Genomic DNA, 17,323 nt, shown 5'->3' with positions numbered 1-17,323 from the left:
TTGGATGACTTGATATTATTATGGTCGCCAAAGTCTGTTCCATTTTCCTTCGAATCGAGGGCAAACAGCTGTACTAGTTAATACTTTATTTGAACATTATAATATGTGTGTGTTTTGGAGGGGTAGAAAATGTGCATGTGTGGGGGTATATGTAATATATTTATGTATGTATATGTGTGTGTGTGTGTGTGTGTGTGTGTAAGAGAGAGTGAGTGTGTTTTGTACTTGCACTTATATTTATGTATTTTATGGTGTCTGTGTTTAATGTGAAAGTTTTATGTATTTGCAGGTCATTAACAATCGGAATTTTTTCCAGTTTAATAGTTCACCAAGAGTACAACCGCGGGCCCAGCATAGATACGTGGGGATATCTGCTGGCTCATTTATTTTTTTTAATTTTTAATTATTTTTAAAAAATTTATAATCTGACAATTAGTTTAGTGATTTGGAAAAGTGGGTAAACATACCTACCAAGGACAGAAATTGTTAGATATTAAACTAGAATCGATTTAATAGTCTTTCAATGTACGGAGGAGCTCCGGCCAGACAAAACAAAGCAAACAAAAATAGGGCGGCATTAACCAGTTAACTGTCGTTTTGTGAAGAAAAAAAAAACCCCAAAAAATATGTATTTAAACATTTGGCCCGAAAACTCGTCCTTCAAAATATCGATCGGTTTAAATAATCTTGGCACAAACTCTCAAATCCAGGACTTCGCGGGATCCGAGGTCTGAGAGGTTTTGCCAAGACGAGGATCATTTAAATCGATCGTTCTTTGAAGGATGAGTTTTCTGTAACTGCCGTAGTCTGGAAAGACACGTATGTCAGTATTCTTCTGGTACCTTTTACTAACATTTAGACTTTAATGTGTCCATAATATTAGGATAGTTGGTTGTCTGACGTTGGTTATCGATTGTTTGGTGTGGGTAAGGTAAGTAGTATCGAAGACGGATCGTGGTGACGGTCAACGTCCAAATAGGGGTGGAACAGAGGTGAATGGGTCGACTTCGGGGTTGCCATGGTTCCTCTCGTTTGTTTACCTGTTAGGTAATTGGATGACTTTTTTTTAATGGCCAGAAAGCTCATCCTTTAAAGAACGATCGATTTAAATGACCCTCATCTTGGCAAAACCTCTCAGTCCTGGGACATCGCGAAGTCCTGGATTTGAGAGTTTTTCGAGTACCTATCTCTTCACATTCTAGCACTTAAAAATAAAAGAAATGATCAAGCCATGTTTTGTTCACAATGTCAGTGTTTCATGTTAACTGTTAACCATTTTAATCTTAAAGAAAATTAATGATATTAAAGAAATAAAGGTATACTGTAGATAGTAAATATTGGTTTACTTACAGGTAACCTTTCAAAAACGTTTTACAATGCGTGAAAGCCCGTTTGTCTTTAAAACCGACCAATTAATTGATAAAACAATAAGGCAATGTACCGAATATTATAATATTGCCTTTATTCTTCGCCACAAGAGTACGGGTCATGTGATAGTAATATGAGAAAGGCGATTAGAACTTTGGACCAAAACCTGGATATCTGACACCAAAATGACCTCCTTTATATTATTATCTCTTTGTTATTCTCTATCATTTTTATAAAGTCTGCTTATGCCATTCGATAGGAAATCTTTGAAAAGCAGCAGCAGCAACAGTAGCAGCAATCGGCATCGGCAGCTGAAGTATAAAAGTTGGAGTAGGAGCAAGTAGTATCAGTCTTTCAGAGTCATAGGTTCATTGGGGCTAGAGTTAATTTCGGTTTCTGTCGCGCTGAACAAACACTAACATTTGTTTGCCATCCTTTGTAAAGTATGCCAGAATAATATGGCAAGATATGGTAGATTTAACTCTCTCCTTCCCAGGCATTTTCAGGATTTTCCCCAAAACTTCACACCCAACTAACACAATAATAGATTTTTATCACTCAAACACAATAGCAGTAAGTTCTTGTGATAAATAATGTATTTAGCAAATCATTCTCGACAACACATTGTTTATTTTCTTTAAATTTTATGATGTATAAGAGAAATTTGAATAACATAAGAAAAATGTTGGTTGTATCGTAACGAATGTGACGATTTTCCTATAGTTGGTAAGGAGATGATTAAGATTGGAAATTGATAATAGCATGTTTTTAATTTTCTTTTAATAAATCGTACTTTTCTGCCACTATGGCATTATATTTTTAAAAAATATTATTTTAAAAAGTATGGTGTTTTGCATCTCTATAGAATGAGATGTTTTTTTATTTCTTGCTTTGACTGGCACTGTTTCAAACACACTTTTTCAGATCGCCTTCTCCTTAATTTGTCACTACAGAATGAGAATATCAACGTATCCCCTTTAAAAAAAAAAAGGTCTTCTAAGTTATAATTACCTTGGCACGATATCAATTTGTCACACACATAGTCGTTTATCAGTGATATTTTCTTGTCTATGAAATTAGCTAAGTTATATATATATATATATATATATATATATAATTTTTATTTATTTATTTATTTATTTATTTATTTATTTTAGAAGTAGTGTTCATATAATTAAAAGAGATGAAAGAGCCCACACAAAAAAAATCCACGAAAAACAAACAAACAAACAAACAAAAATAAAAACAACAACACAAAAACAAAAAAGAATTATAAATAAGAAGAACAAAAAGAATACAACAACAAAACAAACAAAACACGAAGCAAAACAGAAATAAGAATATTAAAAAAAGACGAACTAGAACAATAAACTAGGACTTAAGCTTTTGTATTCTGTACGTAAGATTATTCTACTAAGACAATTTCAAAAGGAATGAAGTGTCTTACCCATATTTTGTCTCTTACAAAATCCTTATTTAATTTATCGTTATAACGCGTCTTGGGTGATCGAATAGCGTGGTTGAAATTCCAGGTTTTATTATGATATTATTTATTTCTTCATTATTGCATTATTTCATAGGTGTGATGTGATGCTCGCTGATAAATCGATATTAATCGCTATGAGAGTGAGGGTAAGTGTGTCTCAGTAGGTCTGGCGTTCAACCCTCGATTGAGGCAGGTTGATTTTTGGGATGGTTTTCTCTTGCAATTTTCTTTTTGTCTTTTTTTTTTTCTTAATAATTTTTTTTTTTTTTTTAGTTTTTGTCACCAAATTGAAAAAAAATAATTTTTTTTATTGGTTTCCTTCAATACTAAAAAAAAACAACAAACTTTTGAGCTTTTATATTGGGCAATATCCGCTAAACGTACTCAAAGCGCTGTACAAGGGGTTCCTAGCCAACAGCAGCACTTCGCATATAGAACGATACATGACGCCTGTTAGGCGATATTACGATGTTATCCTGACCGATACTAAGCTGTTAACGGCAAGGTCTCAATTTACACTTGAGTACGGTGAGAGAATGTGAGTAAAGAGCCTTTTCTAAGGACTCAACTAGGTACACCTCAGGGGACTCTATCTAACCCTTGACTTTCCAATCCGAAGTTGAGTGTCATACCACAAGGTCACATAATCGCAAGTTTGACATTTTTAGCCAAAATTTTAATTTTTGACACCGAAATAATCCCGACATAACATCCTTTGATGGGTCACATACTGTTTGTTTCGTAGAACCGAAGCAGGTGTATTATAAATAATACATTGTACGAATATAACTTGTTTTGTCGATAACAATGGCTCGATTAAGTTTGGTGTTACACTGCGTTATCAATGATTTGTTGTTTGTCCTCAAACGAGATATTTATGTGACTATATGGAAATATAGAAAAAAAAAGTATAGAAAAGAAAAAAAAAAGAATGGTATTTTAAACGATAAGTTGATACTGCGATAATAACTTTGATTTGAGTTGTTGTCATGCCTCTTGTGTTGAAGTAGAAGGAGCCGCGCGTCCTATTTGTACGAAAGCAAAACGGAAAACAAGGCCGTTTAAATTTTTCCCCCACAAGTTTGATGGTATCCATTTTATAGCAAGGACAAAGCCGTTTTAAAAAGATATTATTTGATTAAAACGCCCCCTCTCACCCATTTTACTCGCTTTGGTTCAACCCCGAGTATTTATTTTCCACCAGATTCGTCAATGGTGCAAATTCATCAATCTATTTATAATTTATTTAATCAAATATCCACGTCTTGCTGCAATCGCAGTTTCCCATAATAAAATAATAATATAAAAATATCCATACCTCGTCCCCTCCCTCTCTTCCACCTCTTACTGATAGCATATCACACCACTTTTATTTAGCTGAATAAATGTCGTATCGCGACCGTACTACAACTATCACCGCTTTAATTCTAGCCTATGGGCTGCCAGCGTTAGATATATACATACACATTTGAGGCTAACGTCAGAAAAATGCCGAGCCAATTTTTCAAGGTGGTTTGCCCTGTTTTTAAGCCTAAGTCATCGGTTTTGGCGAAACGCCAAGCATTTTTATAAGGCAAAAGTCCTATTATAGCCGTGCTCTCTCTCTCTCTCTCTCTCTCTCTCTCTCTCTCTCTCTCTCTCTCTGTGTGTGTGTGTGTGTGTGTGTGTGTTTATTATCAGCTCCCAAAAGCACTGACTGAATTAATTTTGATCTTTTTTTTTTGTTTTTTTTTTTATAAAACGGTTATAATGTCAAAAGGCTTGAGAAAACTTTCAAAACACAATTTACACACACAAAATGGCGTGGGAACAGATGAAATGTTATGGAGTGCAATCAAATGGATTATGTAGCGATTGCCAACGCAGAATACACGAATTTTATACTATTTGATACGTACTTAGCTACGCGTCGGATCTATGTTTTGCTAATGGGGCTAGACGGTTTTATTGTATCGTCGATATGATAATATTATTATTATTATCGTTTCAAATCTTTGTTTCAGATGTTTTCACCATATTTTGTTTGTCAGATGTCCAGTATAGGACTTTTAGTGAAGTTTAGTAACGCTGTGTATTTTCGTTTTGTTTCATGAGGGTGTAAATTATAATGGGGGCATATATGTTTATGTTACATAAATTATGGGAAATGGGAATTTTGATATCGGTAAGATTATTTAGCTATCTCTTGTAGAAAGATATGTTGTAACCCCCCCCCCTCTCTCTCTCTCTCTCTCTCTCTCTCTCTCTCTCTCTCTGTCTTTCTCTCTCCCCTCTCTCTCTCTCTCTCTCTCTCTCTCTCTCTCTCTCTCCTACCCTTATATCTGTCACACACTTTGTCAAAATTATCTCTTTCAAAATCTCGATGTCCCAATCTTTTCTTTCTTTTTTTTTTCCCAATCGATTTTTAAAATATGAGTAATGGCGGACAGAGGTTATAAGATATATTATTGCCACCAGGAGGCTGAGAGAGAGAGAGAGAGAGAGAGAGAGAGAGAGAGATAAAGAGATAGATAGATAGATAGACACAGAGAGAGAGAGAAAGAGAGAGAGATAAAGAGTTAGAAAGATAGATAGATAGATAGAGAGAGAGAGAGAGAGAGAGAGAGAGAGAGAGAGAGAGAGAGAGAGAGAGAGAGAGAGAGAGAGAGAGAATTCAATTGACCAATTTCGTACATTCCTGAAGGACTTCAAAATTAAAAGGGTAGATAGGAATTGAAAGAGAGAGAGAGAGAGAGAGAGAGAGAGAGAGAGAGAGAGAGAGAGAGGGTGGGGGGAGAAAGAGAGAGAGAGAAAGAGGGAGAGAGTGAGCGAGAGAGAGAGAGAGAGAGAGAAAGGGGGGGGGGGTCATATATCCTCGTTATTTAGAATCATTTGATTTTCCCATGAGTAAAATACCAATATGATTGAAAAAAAATAGAAAGAAGGAATTGCAATTTTTGAAAAACTCACTAGATCAATTATTTATTGCCTCTGTCTTTTGTTTGTTTTTTCTTTTTTTTTATCCCGTGGTGGCCATTTGTATTATTGTGGACATAGTTATGCTATTATTAAGAAAAAAAAAACAACACACACACACACACACACACACACACACACACACACACAACAGAAATAAAACGATCCAGCCCTCCCCTAAAAAAATCCCCAACTAAACGAAGCAAACAAACTAAACTATCAAACAAAACAAAGAAAACACACAAATATCGGAAATATCCCACAACCCTCCCCATCCCCCACCCCGCCACCCCTGAATCGAACCAACGATAATAAAACTAAAAATACAGAAAACAGGACAAAGGGGAGAGGGGTGGAGTGGGCAAACATAAAAGAAATAATGAGAAATAAAACAGTCAAATACAAAACCCATAATCTATTTCAAAACAATATTAGAGCCCTACTGATTATCACCCTCATCTTTAAGTGGAGAAAAAAGGGGAGGGGTGGGAGGGGGGGGGGAGAAAAAAAAAAGAAGAGAAATATTGCAGGAAAATTAAAGACATACATTATTTCACAAACTTATGGCAACGTTGTATATTTTGTGTCTGACACACACAGTCCATATTTTGTTTGAGCTAGGTTTTCTTTTTTTTATTTTGCACTGTGTCGCTCACATGCACCCGAATAAACCTCGTGATAATGGAGAACAGAGTAGGCCTGGAGCCTGGGTAATCTGTTTTCTATTTTTTGTTTACTCTCAGTATTTTTCGTTTTACAATCGTTTGATTCAAATTCGAAATTCCTCATTATATATATATATATATATATATATATATATATATATATATATATATATATATATATATATATATATTTATATATATATATATATGTGTGTGTGTGTGTGTGTGAGTGTGTGTGTGTGTGATTGTGTGTGTCTGTGGTCAGACAGACAGACAGACAAACAGTCAGACAGACAGACAGACAGATAGGCAAGGCAAGCAGTCAGGCAGCAGAGGGATGAGACTCACATTAAATTTTGATCAGTTGATGACGATAAAGTAGAGGACAACAATAAACGAAAACAAAAACACACCAAACAACAACAACAACAAAATGAATTAAACAAAAAAAGTTTAAGTAAATAAAGATAATTAAGCAAAACAAAACAAATCAAAACAATCCGAAACAAGTTGTAATGCTATAGTGATTTATAAAAAAATTTCCCTCCTTCTCAAATATTGTATGTATTTCAAAACCAGTGAGGAATGTAGCTTAATAAAACTATTTGAATATTATGACAACTATTATAGTTGAGTATTAGATCAAATAAAAAACCAAGATTTTTGGATCATAAATTGTAGATCGACAAGTAAAGGGGAGAAAAAAAAAAAAAAAAGGGGGGGGGGGGGGGGGGGGGGGGTGGCAAAGTAAACATCACGACTGTTATCTATCAGAGTGTTTTTGTATCGTAGCCATCGTTTTTTTTTTTGTTTTTTTTTTTTTCTTGTTTTATTTTTTCTTCTCCCATATATGACTGCTGTACACTACTATTATATATAGATCCATATATAATTTATGTACGGTTTTACTGCTTTAATGTCAATGCATAGCATTATCATATTTCTGAAATATTTGTCTCCTTAAATTAACGTATCTCTATTTTCGTAAGATGGACTGTGGAGTCATTTTTTTCCTCTTCTTTTGTCATTTTTCTTTGTTATAGTTATGTATTTTTATTTTTGTCATGTTCTCCCCAAGCTGTGGATTATTCCATAGTTTTTGAAAGGACATTATTAACATTGTTCATTGATGCCTGGTCCAAATCGTTAGATGCGCCTCTTTATAGTACATTTGCTACTCATTTTTAACCAAATGTGAATTTATGGTCTTTTAAAATAAGATTGTAAGTGGTTTTTCCTGTTTAAACTTGCATCAGGGAATCACATAATCTTTGTCTTTGAAAAAGTTTCAAAAGTTTACATTTTTCTATTCTCAGGTTTATTAAGACTTTGTGACTTTTTCACATGTTTGTATGTATATATGTTTGTTAGTATGTATGTATGTTTGTTAGTATGTATGCATGTATGTATGTATGTATGTATGTATGTATGTATGTATGTATGTATGTATGTATGTATGTATGTATGTATGTATGTATGTATGCATGCATGCATGCATGCATGTAGGTATGTATGTATGTATGTATGTATGTATGTCTCATCTCATGTAGTTCCATATCTGAAGCAGACGTCGGAGGTCATCTTCCGCCAAGCTGATCTATCTCTTGCCAATTCTATTAAAGCAGCGCCACCTTTCTCAGCTTCATCTGTCCAAGTTCTTATCCCTTTCAAATACGTTATTCTTTGTCTTCCTCTTATTCTTTTTCCATTCATCTTTCCAGTCAAGGCGAGTATTTCCAAACCAGGGTGGCGGATAATGTGTCCTAAAAATTCCATTTGGCGTTTGATGATTTTTGTTATCAGTGATCTTTTTCTGTTTGCCATTTCTAAAATTTCTTCATTTCTTTTCCTTTCCATCCATGACACCCTCATCATTCTTCTGTAAAACCACATTTCCACTGCCTCCAGTCTTTTAACCATGGTCTTGTTTATGGTCCAGCTCTCACAACCATATAGCAGCACAGACAGTACATAGCAATCCAGGACTTTGATTTTTGTTTTCATGCTAATATTCCTGTTTTTCATAATTGTATGCAGCTGGTTGAATGCATTCTTCGCCATACCTATTCTTTTCTTTATTTCACAATCTGATTTTCCATTGGATGTTACATTGAAGCCTAAATATTTGAAACATTCAACTTGTTGTATTGTTTGTCCTCTGCTTGTTATTACACAGGCTGGTGGGTTATTATTTTTAGATACCGTCATACATTCTGTTTTAGATATATTCAGTTCCAGTCCCATATTTTCACTACTCCTGACTACAACATCCAGTAATTCTTGTAGTTCATGTTCAGATTCTGCCAGTAGAACCGTATCATCTGCATACCTCAGATTTGTTACATTCTTTCCTCCAATACACACCCCCTTCTTATGTTCGATATCTCTTAATATCATTTCACTATAGAGGTTGAATAAATCTGGAGACAAAACACACCCCTGCCTAACTCCTCTTCTAATAGGTGTAAAACTGCTTAGTTCGTTGTCAACACGCATTGCTGCTTCTTGTTCCCAGTACAAATTCCGTAATATTCTTAAATCTTTACCATCAATGTCCAAGGATGATAGAATTTTGAATAGTTTTTCGTGTTGTACTTTATCAAAGGCTTTTGAATAGTCGATGAAACACATATACAGATCTTTATTTACTTCAATACATCTTTCCATCAGCATTGATAATGTGAATATTCCATTTCTGGTACCCTTGTCCTCAACAAAACCAAATTGCATCTCCCCAATTTCAGGTCGTATTTTATTTCTTATTCTTAGTAAAATTATCTTCAAAAGAATTTTTGTGAGGTGGCTCATTAGGCTAATAGTTCTGTGTTGTTCACAATCAACTGCCCCTGGCTTTTTTGGTAGTGCTATAAAAATGGATCGTTTCATATCAGTTGGCATTTTTCCTGTGTCATACACTTGATTTAGAAGGTTTGTGATGAATTCAATCCCCCATTCACCCAGGCCAGTCAAGGCTTCAATTGTTATGGCATCAGGTCCTGCAGCTTTTCCATTTTTCATGCTTTTCATGACGTTCCTAACTTCATCTTTCATTATAGAAGGCCCTTCCAGTTCTTTTATCATAGGCATTTCTCCTCGATTATCAAAAAAAAGTTCTTCAATATATTCTGACCATCTGTTTAGAATGCAGTCTTTGTCCATGATGGTGTTTCCACGCTTGTCTTTGATGCATCCACTTTTAGCACCTGATTTAGTTTTGTTTGTCACTTCTTTGATTTTCTGATGGAAGAATTTGCCATTTTTTTCTTTGCAGGACATTATATAGTGACATTGTTCATTTATCCAGTCTTCTTTAGCTTCGTTGCATTTTCTTTTTATCTGCCTGTTCAGAGTCTTGTATTTTTCTTCCTGATTTTTGGCCTTTCTTCTCTCATTCATTAATTCTAATATCTCTGGAGTAATCCATTTCTTCTTCTGCAACTTAAGTGTGGTTGGAACATTTTCTTCTAATGATGCAGCAACACTGTCTTTAAACTGCTCATATTTCTCTTCTATATCTGTTAGTTCTCCAAGCACTTCAAACTTGTTTCTTACTGATAGTTCAAATTTTTCTTGTATCTTCTGTTCCTCCCGGAGAATGTCTAGTTGGTATTTAGGTTTAGCCTTTGCTCTTTTGCAGATTTTCAATTTAACTCGTATGGGGCATAGCACAGGTATATGATCGCTGTTACAGTCAGCCTCCGGCATAGATTTGGCATACAAAACCGAGTTTCGGAAACGTTTGCTGATGAGTATGTAATCTATTTGGTTTCTCACTCCATCTCCAGGACTTTTCCATGTCCACTTCCTTCTATTGTGGTTTGTTGACCAAGTATTTGTGATTGTCAGATCATGTTGACGGCACCATTGAATAAGACGATCACCTCTGTCATTTTTGTCTCCCAGACCATGTGGGCCCACAATATCTTCTATTCTTTCTCGGCCCACCTTGGCATTAAAATCGCCCATGATGAGTTTTATGTCTGAAGACTTAAACTGATGCATTGCTTTATCTATTTGTTGATAGAAATTTTCCACTTCTTCATCATCGTGACTGGTGGTTGGGGCGTATATTTGTAAAATATCAAAATCAAAAGGTTTTGCTTGTAGTTTGATTGCCATTACTCTGTCTGATATGGGCCAGAATCCTTTGACTGCTCGCGCCGTTTTATTATCTAGTATAATTCCAACTCCCCTTTGGTGTTCTCCTCCTCCTGAGTATATAATTTTACAGTCATCATAATTAAGTTCTCCTGCTCCTTTCCATCTAACTTCTGATAATCCTAAAACATTGATATTCAATCTCTTCATTTCCATAACTACATTTGCTAATTTTCCTTTCTGGTACAGACTTCTTACATTCCATGTTGCTGTTCGTAATGTTTGGTGGTGCACAGTAGCTGGATGACGGTCGAGAGTCACCTGTTCACCTGCATGACTATCTCTACCGGACGAGGCTGTAATCGAGTTGCTCGAAAAACATCCATTGACGTCGTTGACTAGATTCGCTTGGACGGACATCATGACGATCTTGGGATGATACGTCAGTGGTTTCCCGTTGCCTTCTGACGGATTTTTATCTGGTTTACTCCATAGCCTTTTGACCTCCCGGTCATAACCCACAAGGCAGTGGGAGCATTTGGCAGGTTTTAAGGCGCCTCCCATTCACCTTGATAGTCCCTTCATAGAGTATATGAGGCATTTTGTATGTGTAGCTGTGCTGCCAGACTACCCAACCTCACTCTCCACGACTATCGCCAGTTGGTCCGCGGCTTTACAGCTAACCTATAGATCAGGATCTGTAGGCCGTTCCACGATCCGCCACCTGTGGACGCGCTGGGTTGGGGATGGTCGCCCCAGCTGTACCCAGATGTATGTATGTATGTATGTATATATGTGTGTATGTATGTATGTATGTATGTTTGTATGCGTGTATGTGTGTGTGTGTGTTTGTGTGCGTGTTTGGGGGGGGGGGTAGGGGTGGTCATTTTAGCCTAACCATGTATTTAGTAAAAATGTTCTGGCCAAAATGAAGTAAAAATGTCGATGTCCGGCAGTACAATGTGTGTAATGCGTGTGTATGTGTGTCTATGTGTGTTTATTTGTGTGTATGTCTATTTGTGTTTGTGTCTGTGTGATACTTTGCAAAAATTATTTTTGAAAAAATACAATACAAAAAAAAAAAAAAGAAAAAACCCCCCAAAAAACAAACCAAAAAGAAACAACAACAAAAAAACAAAACAAAACAAACAAACCAACAATTTTATCATATACAGCATTATTGGCCATCATCAGTAAAACGTCTGACGTGGATTGGTTTGTTTTGACAACGTGGCCTGACGACGGATTGAATCAAATATATATATAACACATTATTTGGTAAAGGCAATTCTACCTTAATAAAATAAGCTCTTTGTTCTGTCTGTATTTAAAAAGTTCTATTTTACATATTTGTCTACTTGTCTGTCGTGTGTACTTGTATTTGTGTGCATATTTATGGATTTGTACTCATATGTGTATTATTGTATATATATAATTTGTATGTATGTATGTATATGTATATATATATATATATATATATATATATATATATATATATATATATATATATGTGTGTGTGTGTGTGTGTGTGTGTGTGTGTGCGCGCGCGTTTGTGCGCGAGATCTCCTGTTTCCTCTTGAAAATTATATTGTTTACTTGGGATAAAAAAATGTTTAATGTGTGTTTTGCGAAATTTATGAAAATACTTTCTGCTTCAAAAACATGTTTCAAATGTGTTTATGCTTACAAAACAAAAATAATTCAAAGCGAAGCGAATAGCATCAATGATAATATAATATAATATAATTATTAATCTTCATTTGATAACAAAGTCAGAGCACAGTCGCCCTGTGTGTGTGTGTGTTAATGATGATATCATTTTCACGTGTATAAATTATTATTTTTCGTGACAGTTACATATATTATTGTAAAGTCAAAATTCAGCGGATTGTTACTATTTTAACCCGTCGATAAAGTTAAAATGATGATGATGATGATGATGATGATGATGATGACTATTATTATTATTATTATTATTATTATTATTATTATTATTATTATTATTATTATTATTATTATTATTATTATTATTATTATTATTATTATTATTATTCGCTGTGCTAGGTAGCAACAGCTTTTATTGTTTGTTTTCAAGATATAGGACGGGATGTGTGATTTACATTACGTACATGCATGTCGTCTGACTCGGACACAATAATAAATGCGTGGAAAACAACGGTGATACTCGATTCATTGTTTGTTTATTCAATATTCCCTACCTACTGTCTCCAACGCTTTTGTTCAAGCTATGAAAACCCTGTATAGTATAGCAAACATATTGAAGATCCACAAAATCGATTCTTATTGTAGTAGTTAGAGTAGAAAAATAACAGAAACTGGCAGATATAGTTTTGAGCAATTGCCCTTTTTTTAAAGGAGAGAAAAAGAAAAATGAACATAAAATGAAATAAAAGAAAAATGTATTTTTATCACTTTCCTCACAATAGTTATGGCTGCATATCTTCCCCAATGTTTCATAGCTGCTCTTGAATATTTGAAAAGCATCGATTTCGGCAGATCTCACTGGATTCACGAGTATTCTTCTTCATTTGAAATTATCCAACTTATGATTCCTTTCTTCTTACACAAACACACAAACATACGTATACACACACACACACACACTCACTCACACATACTCACACTTATACGCTCGCACAAACAGTTACACACACTTACACACACACACATACATACATACACACACACAGAAACACAAACACACATACATCAAAATGCCAGGCGCTAAATGAATTAGGCATGTCAATATTCATAAATTTAATAAAACTAGCCAAGTAAAGCGAACAGATAAGCCCTTCTCTTCGTGTTGTATCGAAATGTTAAACATAATAATGTTTTTGTTTTCATGGAATGCCTAAACGACAGTATCTAATGATGTGCGGAAGGCGTAATTTTATTATTATTTTTTTCCTTTAACACCCCCCCCCCCCTCTTCCCCTTTCCCATGCTAATGAAAAAAGCCCATTTGAGGTAAATCGAATGAGGACATAGAAAAATGATTATATACATTATTTACCTTGCCTCCATATTTCTTAATCATGTAGTCTTATTCCTCTATGTGATTTGTTATTCATCACCTTAAATACGGAATATGATTAGCATGATATTGTGTCAATTTACTGTGCCAAATCACAAAGAAACAAGATCTTGTTAAGCCTTTTGCTTCAGCGTTTGAATTTTTGATTTGATTGTCGTTTTTAAACCAAACTCTCTCATTCTTCTCCATTTTGATATTGATTCTCGGTATTATGAACATATCGTGGATATTGACTTTTCCCCCTTCACTCTTTGGACCTTCATTTCAAAGGCATATTGAATATTATTTCTTCATGGACTTCGTCAGACTATTTATCAAGTTTTTCTCCCCCCCCCCCCTTCCTCATTCTTGTCTAAATAAATAAAATCATGGAATATGTATAATATAATAATATTTGGATTTATTTTAATATAATGATATTTGGATTTATAATTTTAATATTTTTGAATTTTTTATTTTCAGGAGTTCAAAATGGTCATGTCCTCAAAGCCCCTTCTCCTCCGCTGCCAACTCCTGTTATAGCAGCCAGCGCCAAGTCCGCCCCGCAAGGTCCTCCAAATCAAGGGAGTTCCACACATCTGCCCACCAACGGGAGCAGCCCTGCTACAACCACTGGCAATACTACCAAAAATGGAACTCCTTCAACCGGTGCTAAGAGACATTATGCGGTCAAGACTTTCAGTTCTTCTGATTTTCACAAGTATATCAGGCGGTAGGTTCCATAACGCAATATTTCCTCTCGATTTATCGGAGTATTTTATTTTTTTTATTTATATTTTTAAAATTATTATTATTATTATTATTATTATTTTAAAAATATTTTTTTTTCTTCTTCTTGAAAAATCAGCGAAAACTTATTGGGAATGAAAGTTGATGCCAGACTAAATAACTTAAGGATTTTGAAGTGTTGTTTAGTACTTGTGAGGGTAAATTGTTAATTTACTATGTGAATTATATATAGCAACTATGATTTCTATCTTCTAAAAACTACGATTTTTTTTTCAATTTTTAAGTAGGAAGGTCTGACATAGTGCTCTGCCTACTGAGCTATCGGAACTTCATTGTATTGTTAAAGCACAGTAATATATTTAAAAACGATTGTAACATTTTAATGATCTGCTGCAATTTAAAACCACTCTGCATATCCACACCAAAGAACACATTCGGTTTGTTTGCTTGTATATTAGCACATTGCATTGGAATAACATTCAATCTATAACCAAATCAAAGTCATTTAGATGCAAACTGTGGACTCTCCATGAGGTAGAAGAACAATTTGATGATATTGGGACAGCATTTGTGTGTAATCTATATAAAGAGTTAAAAGTAAATCATACATAACAAATTCCAAACAAAAAATAAAGAGAAAAAAATAAAAAAACAAAACAAAAATAAAACAAAACATAACAAAACGGAACAAAAGAAAAAGAAAGGAAACAATAACAAAATTATCCAATAAATGACCCAACGAAAATTTTAAAAGGATATTAAAAGTGGCTACGGAAAAGGAAAACCTAGCACCCCCCCCCCCCCCTCACCCCCTCCCCCCCTTTAAAAAAAAGATACGGAAGAAAATAGAAAACAAAAAACAATTATTAACTGCAGCGATATGAATTAATATAAGTAGATTTTAAAAAGTTAAATAAAAACAAACTATTCATGTAAATCAAACTGCTCAATGTTAGTAATGTGTCGCATGGCGTACCAAAAGCGTCAAGTAAGGATAATCAGCCACTCTATGCACGACTAAGGATGCAAATTTCTTTTCTGTCTTTCTTTTTTTAAATACCAGTTTTATTATGTTCCATCAAGGTATTTTACAGAAACTTTTCAACAAACTTTTCCATTCAACTTTTTGTGTATCGGTCTTAGTAATGGGGCTGATCGAAAAAGATGAAAAATGAAAAAGAAAAAAAAAAAGAGAGTGGAAGTGGGAGGTCAAATGAGCATGATGTTTCTGCAAAGCATACTTGAGAAATGAACCGTAACAATATAAGTTCTCATTGTAATATTGAACTTTCGGAAATGATATTGTGGTTATCTCTGTTACACTATATTCCCTGCTGAAAAAAAAAATATGGATGGATCGGTCAAAGGATGAATGAATAAATTTGGGGTGAGTTAAGTATTGTAGCAGCTTTATGATGTGCACAGAGTGAGATAAAAACATTGGTGAGCTGTGAAATATGTTATGAGTTATGTTTGATGATTGTTTGATGGTTGTCTTAAACATTTTTTTGTCTTTTACTAAATCCTCTTACAGTTACGGAAATGGGATTGACTGTGGTGGGGAACACTGCCATGACTTGGGCTATAGAGACCATTACCATTGTTTGGATTGTCCCACCAAGGTAGGCAGACATTAAAAATTTATCCATTCATGTTTTCCACTCTCTATTCATTCATCCAGCCACCACCAACCCATTCATCCTTTCAATCTTTTAATTCATGCTATCAATCTCTAATACATTTGATCATCCATTTTTTCTGTCTGCACATTTATATGTTCAGTCTATCAATAAATAAATGAATAAAAAAGTGAATGAATGAATAGATAAATAAATATAGAAAAAACAATAACGAATCAATAGAAATGAATAAATGAATGAATAAATAAGTAAATAAATAAATGAATAAAAAATAAATTAATGAATAAATTTTCTCTATTCACCCTCAAGGGAAATTTATCTTTCAATGTCTTGTTCGAAGGAAGACTGAAATGATTTAGACATTAATGCACATTGTGCTACAAAATGAAAAGGGGCAAGGTCTCACAGCGCGTGTCAAAATCTGCAGCTTCAAGTTTTTTTAAAAGTCAAGTTTTTACTTTTGTACCACTCTGACTCGATCCTACCATCCAATCATCCATTCATATTCAGCAATCCATCTATCCATCCATCCATGCCATCCATCCCCTCCAACCACCCATCCATCCAACCATCCATTCATCTACCTTCAGCAAGAAATCCACTGGTCAATCTGACGAATCAATGTCTTTATTTATCAACCATTTGAATATTTATAATTTCATTCCTTTAAAAAACAATTTTTAAAATTGATCTTTTATATAGCGCAATATCCACTAAACATGCTCAAAGTGCTTTACAAGGGGTTCCTGGCCAACAGCAACATTTAACATTTAGGATGGGACATGAAGTTTTTAGGCTCGAACTCAAGACCTTCCGATCCGAAAGTCTGTGTCATACCACTAGACCACATAGCCGCACAAATTCCTTTGCTTTTTCGCAAGTCAAATTGGTCCAGTCATTTACTCTAGCCACCACTTCTTCCATTCCAGGTATTCATCCGCAAGGAGGAAATGGTTCGTCACTTCAAATGGCACAAGAAGAGACAGGATTCCTTACAACATGGCTTCATGCGATACAGTCCTGTGGATGACTGCAGCAAACGGTTTGGGGTATGCACTCATAATGGCAGACAGACTCACTATCACTGTGTTCAGGTGAGTTGTGTACTTTTCTCCATTAGTAAATTATCACTAACATTGAAATGGGTAATTAATGGTTTGAATTAAAGCTCTTTAGTCACACTATTTATTGCCGTCATAGCAGAAGAAGTGGATGTCACTCAAACTGACAAATATTTAAAGTTGAACATAAATGCACTATTTTCAATAGAAATTTTTTTAATAGTTTATGATAGAATTTAAATTGTGGAACATCTAATGTTTCA

The 17,323-nt window shown here is 34.6% G+C and overlaps 1 protein-coding gene across 1 annotated transcript in view; it reads left to right on the top strand.

Moving 5' to 3' along the window:
• Positions 1-17,323, top strand: part of LOC144970974 (uncharacterized) — a 91,913-nt gene that overhangs the window by 62,520 nt on the left and 12,070 nt on the right. The window contains exons 4-6 of the mRNA XM_078911203.1: positions 14,093-14,342; positions 15,894-15,981; positions 16,929-17,093. Coding sequence (XP_078767329.1) covers positions 14,093-14,342; positions 15,894-15,981; positions 16,929-17,093 — 503 coding nt within the window. The remainder of the gene's footprint in view (positions 1-14,092; positions 14,343-15,893; positions 15,982-16,928; positions 17,094-17,323) is intronic.

Source organism: Berghia stephanieae, chromosome 4, assembly GCF_034508935.2.
Source record: "Berghia stephanieae isolate SIO BIC M18660-M18661 chromosome 4, UCSD_Bste_1.3, whole genome shotgun sequence".
Taxonomy (NCBI): domain Eukaryota; kingdom Metazoa; phylum Mollusca; class Gastropoda; order Nudibranchia; family Aeolidiidae; genus Berghia; species Berghia stephanieae.
The sequence above is the reverse complement of the archived record's forward strand: the minus strand, read 5'-3'. Positions and strand labels throughout refer to the sequence as shown.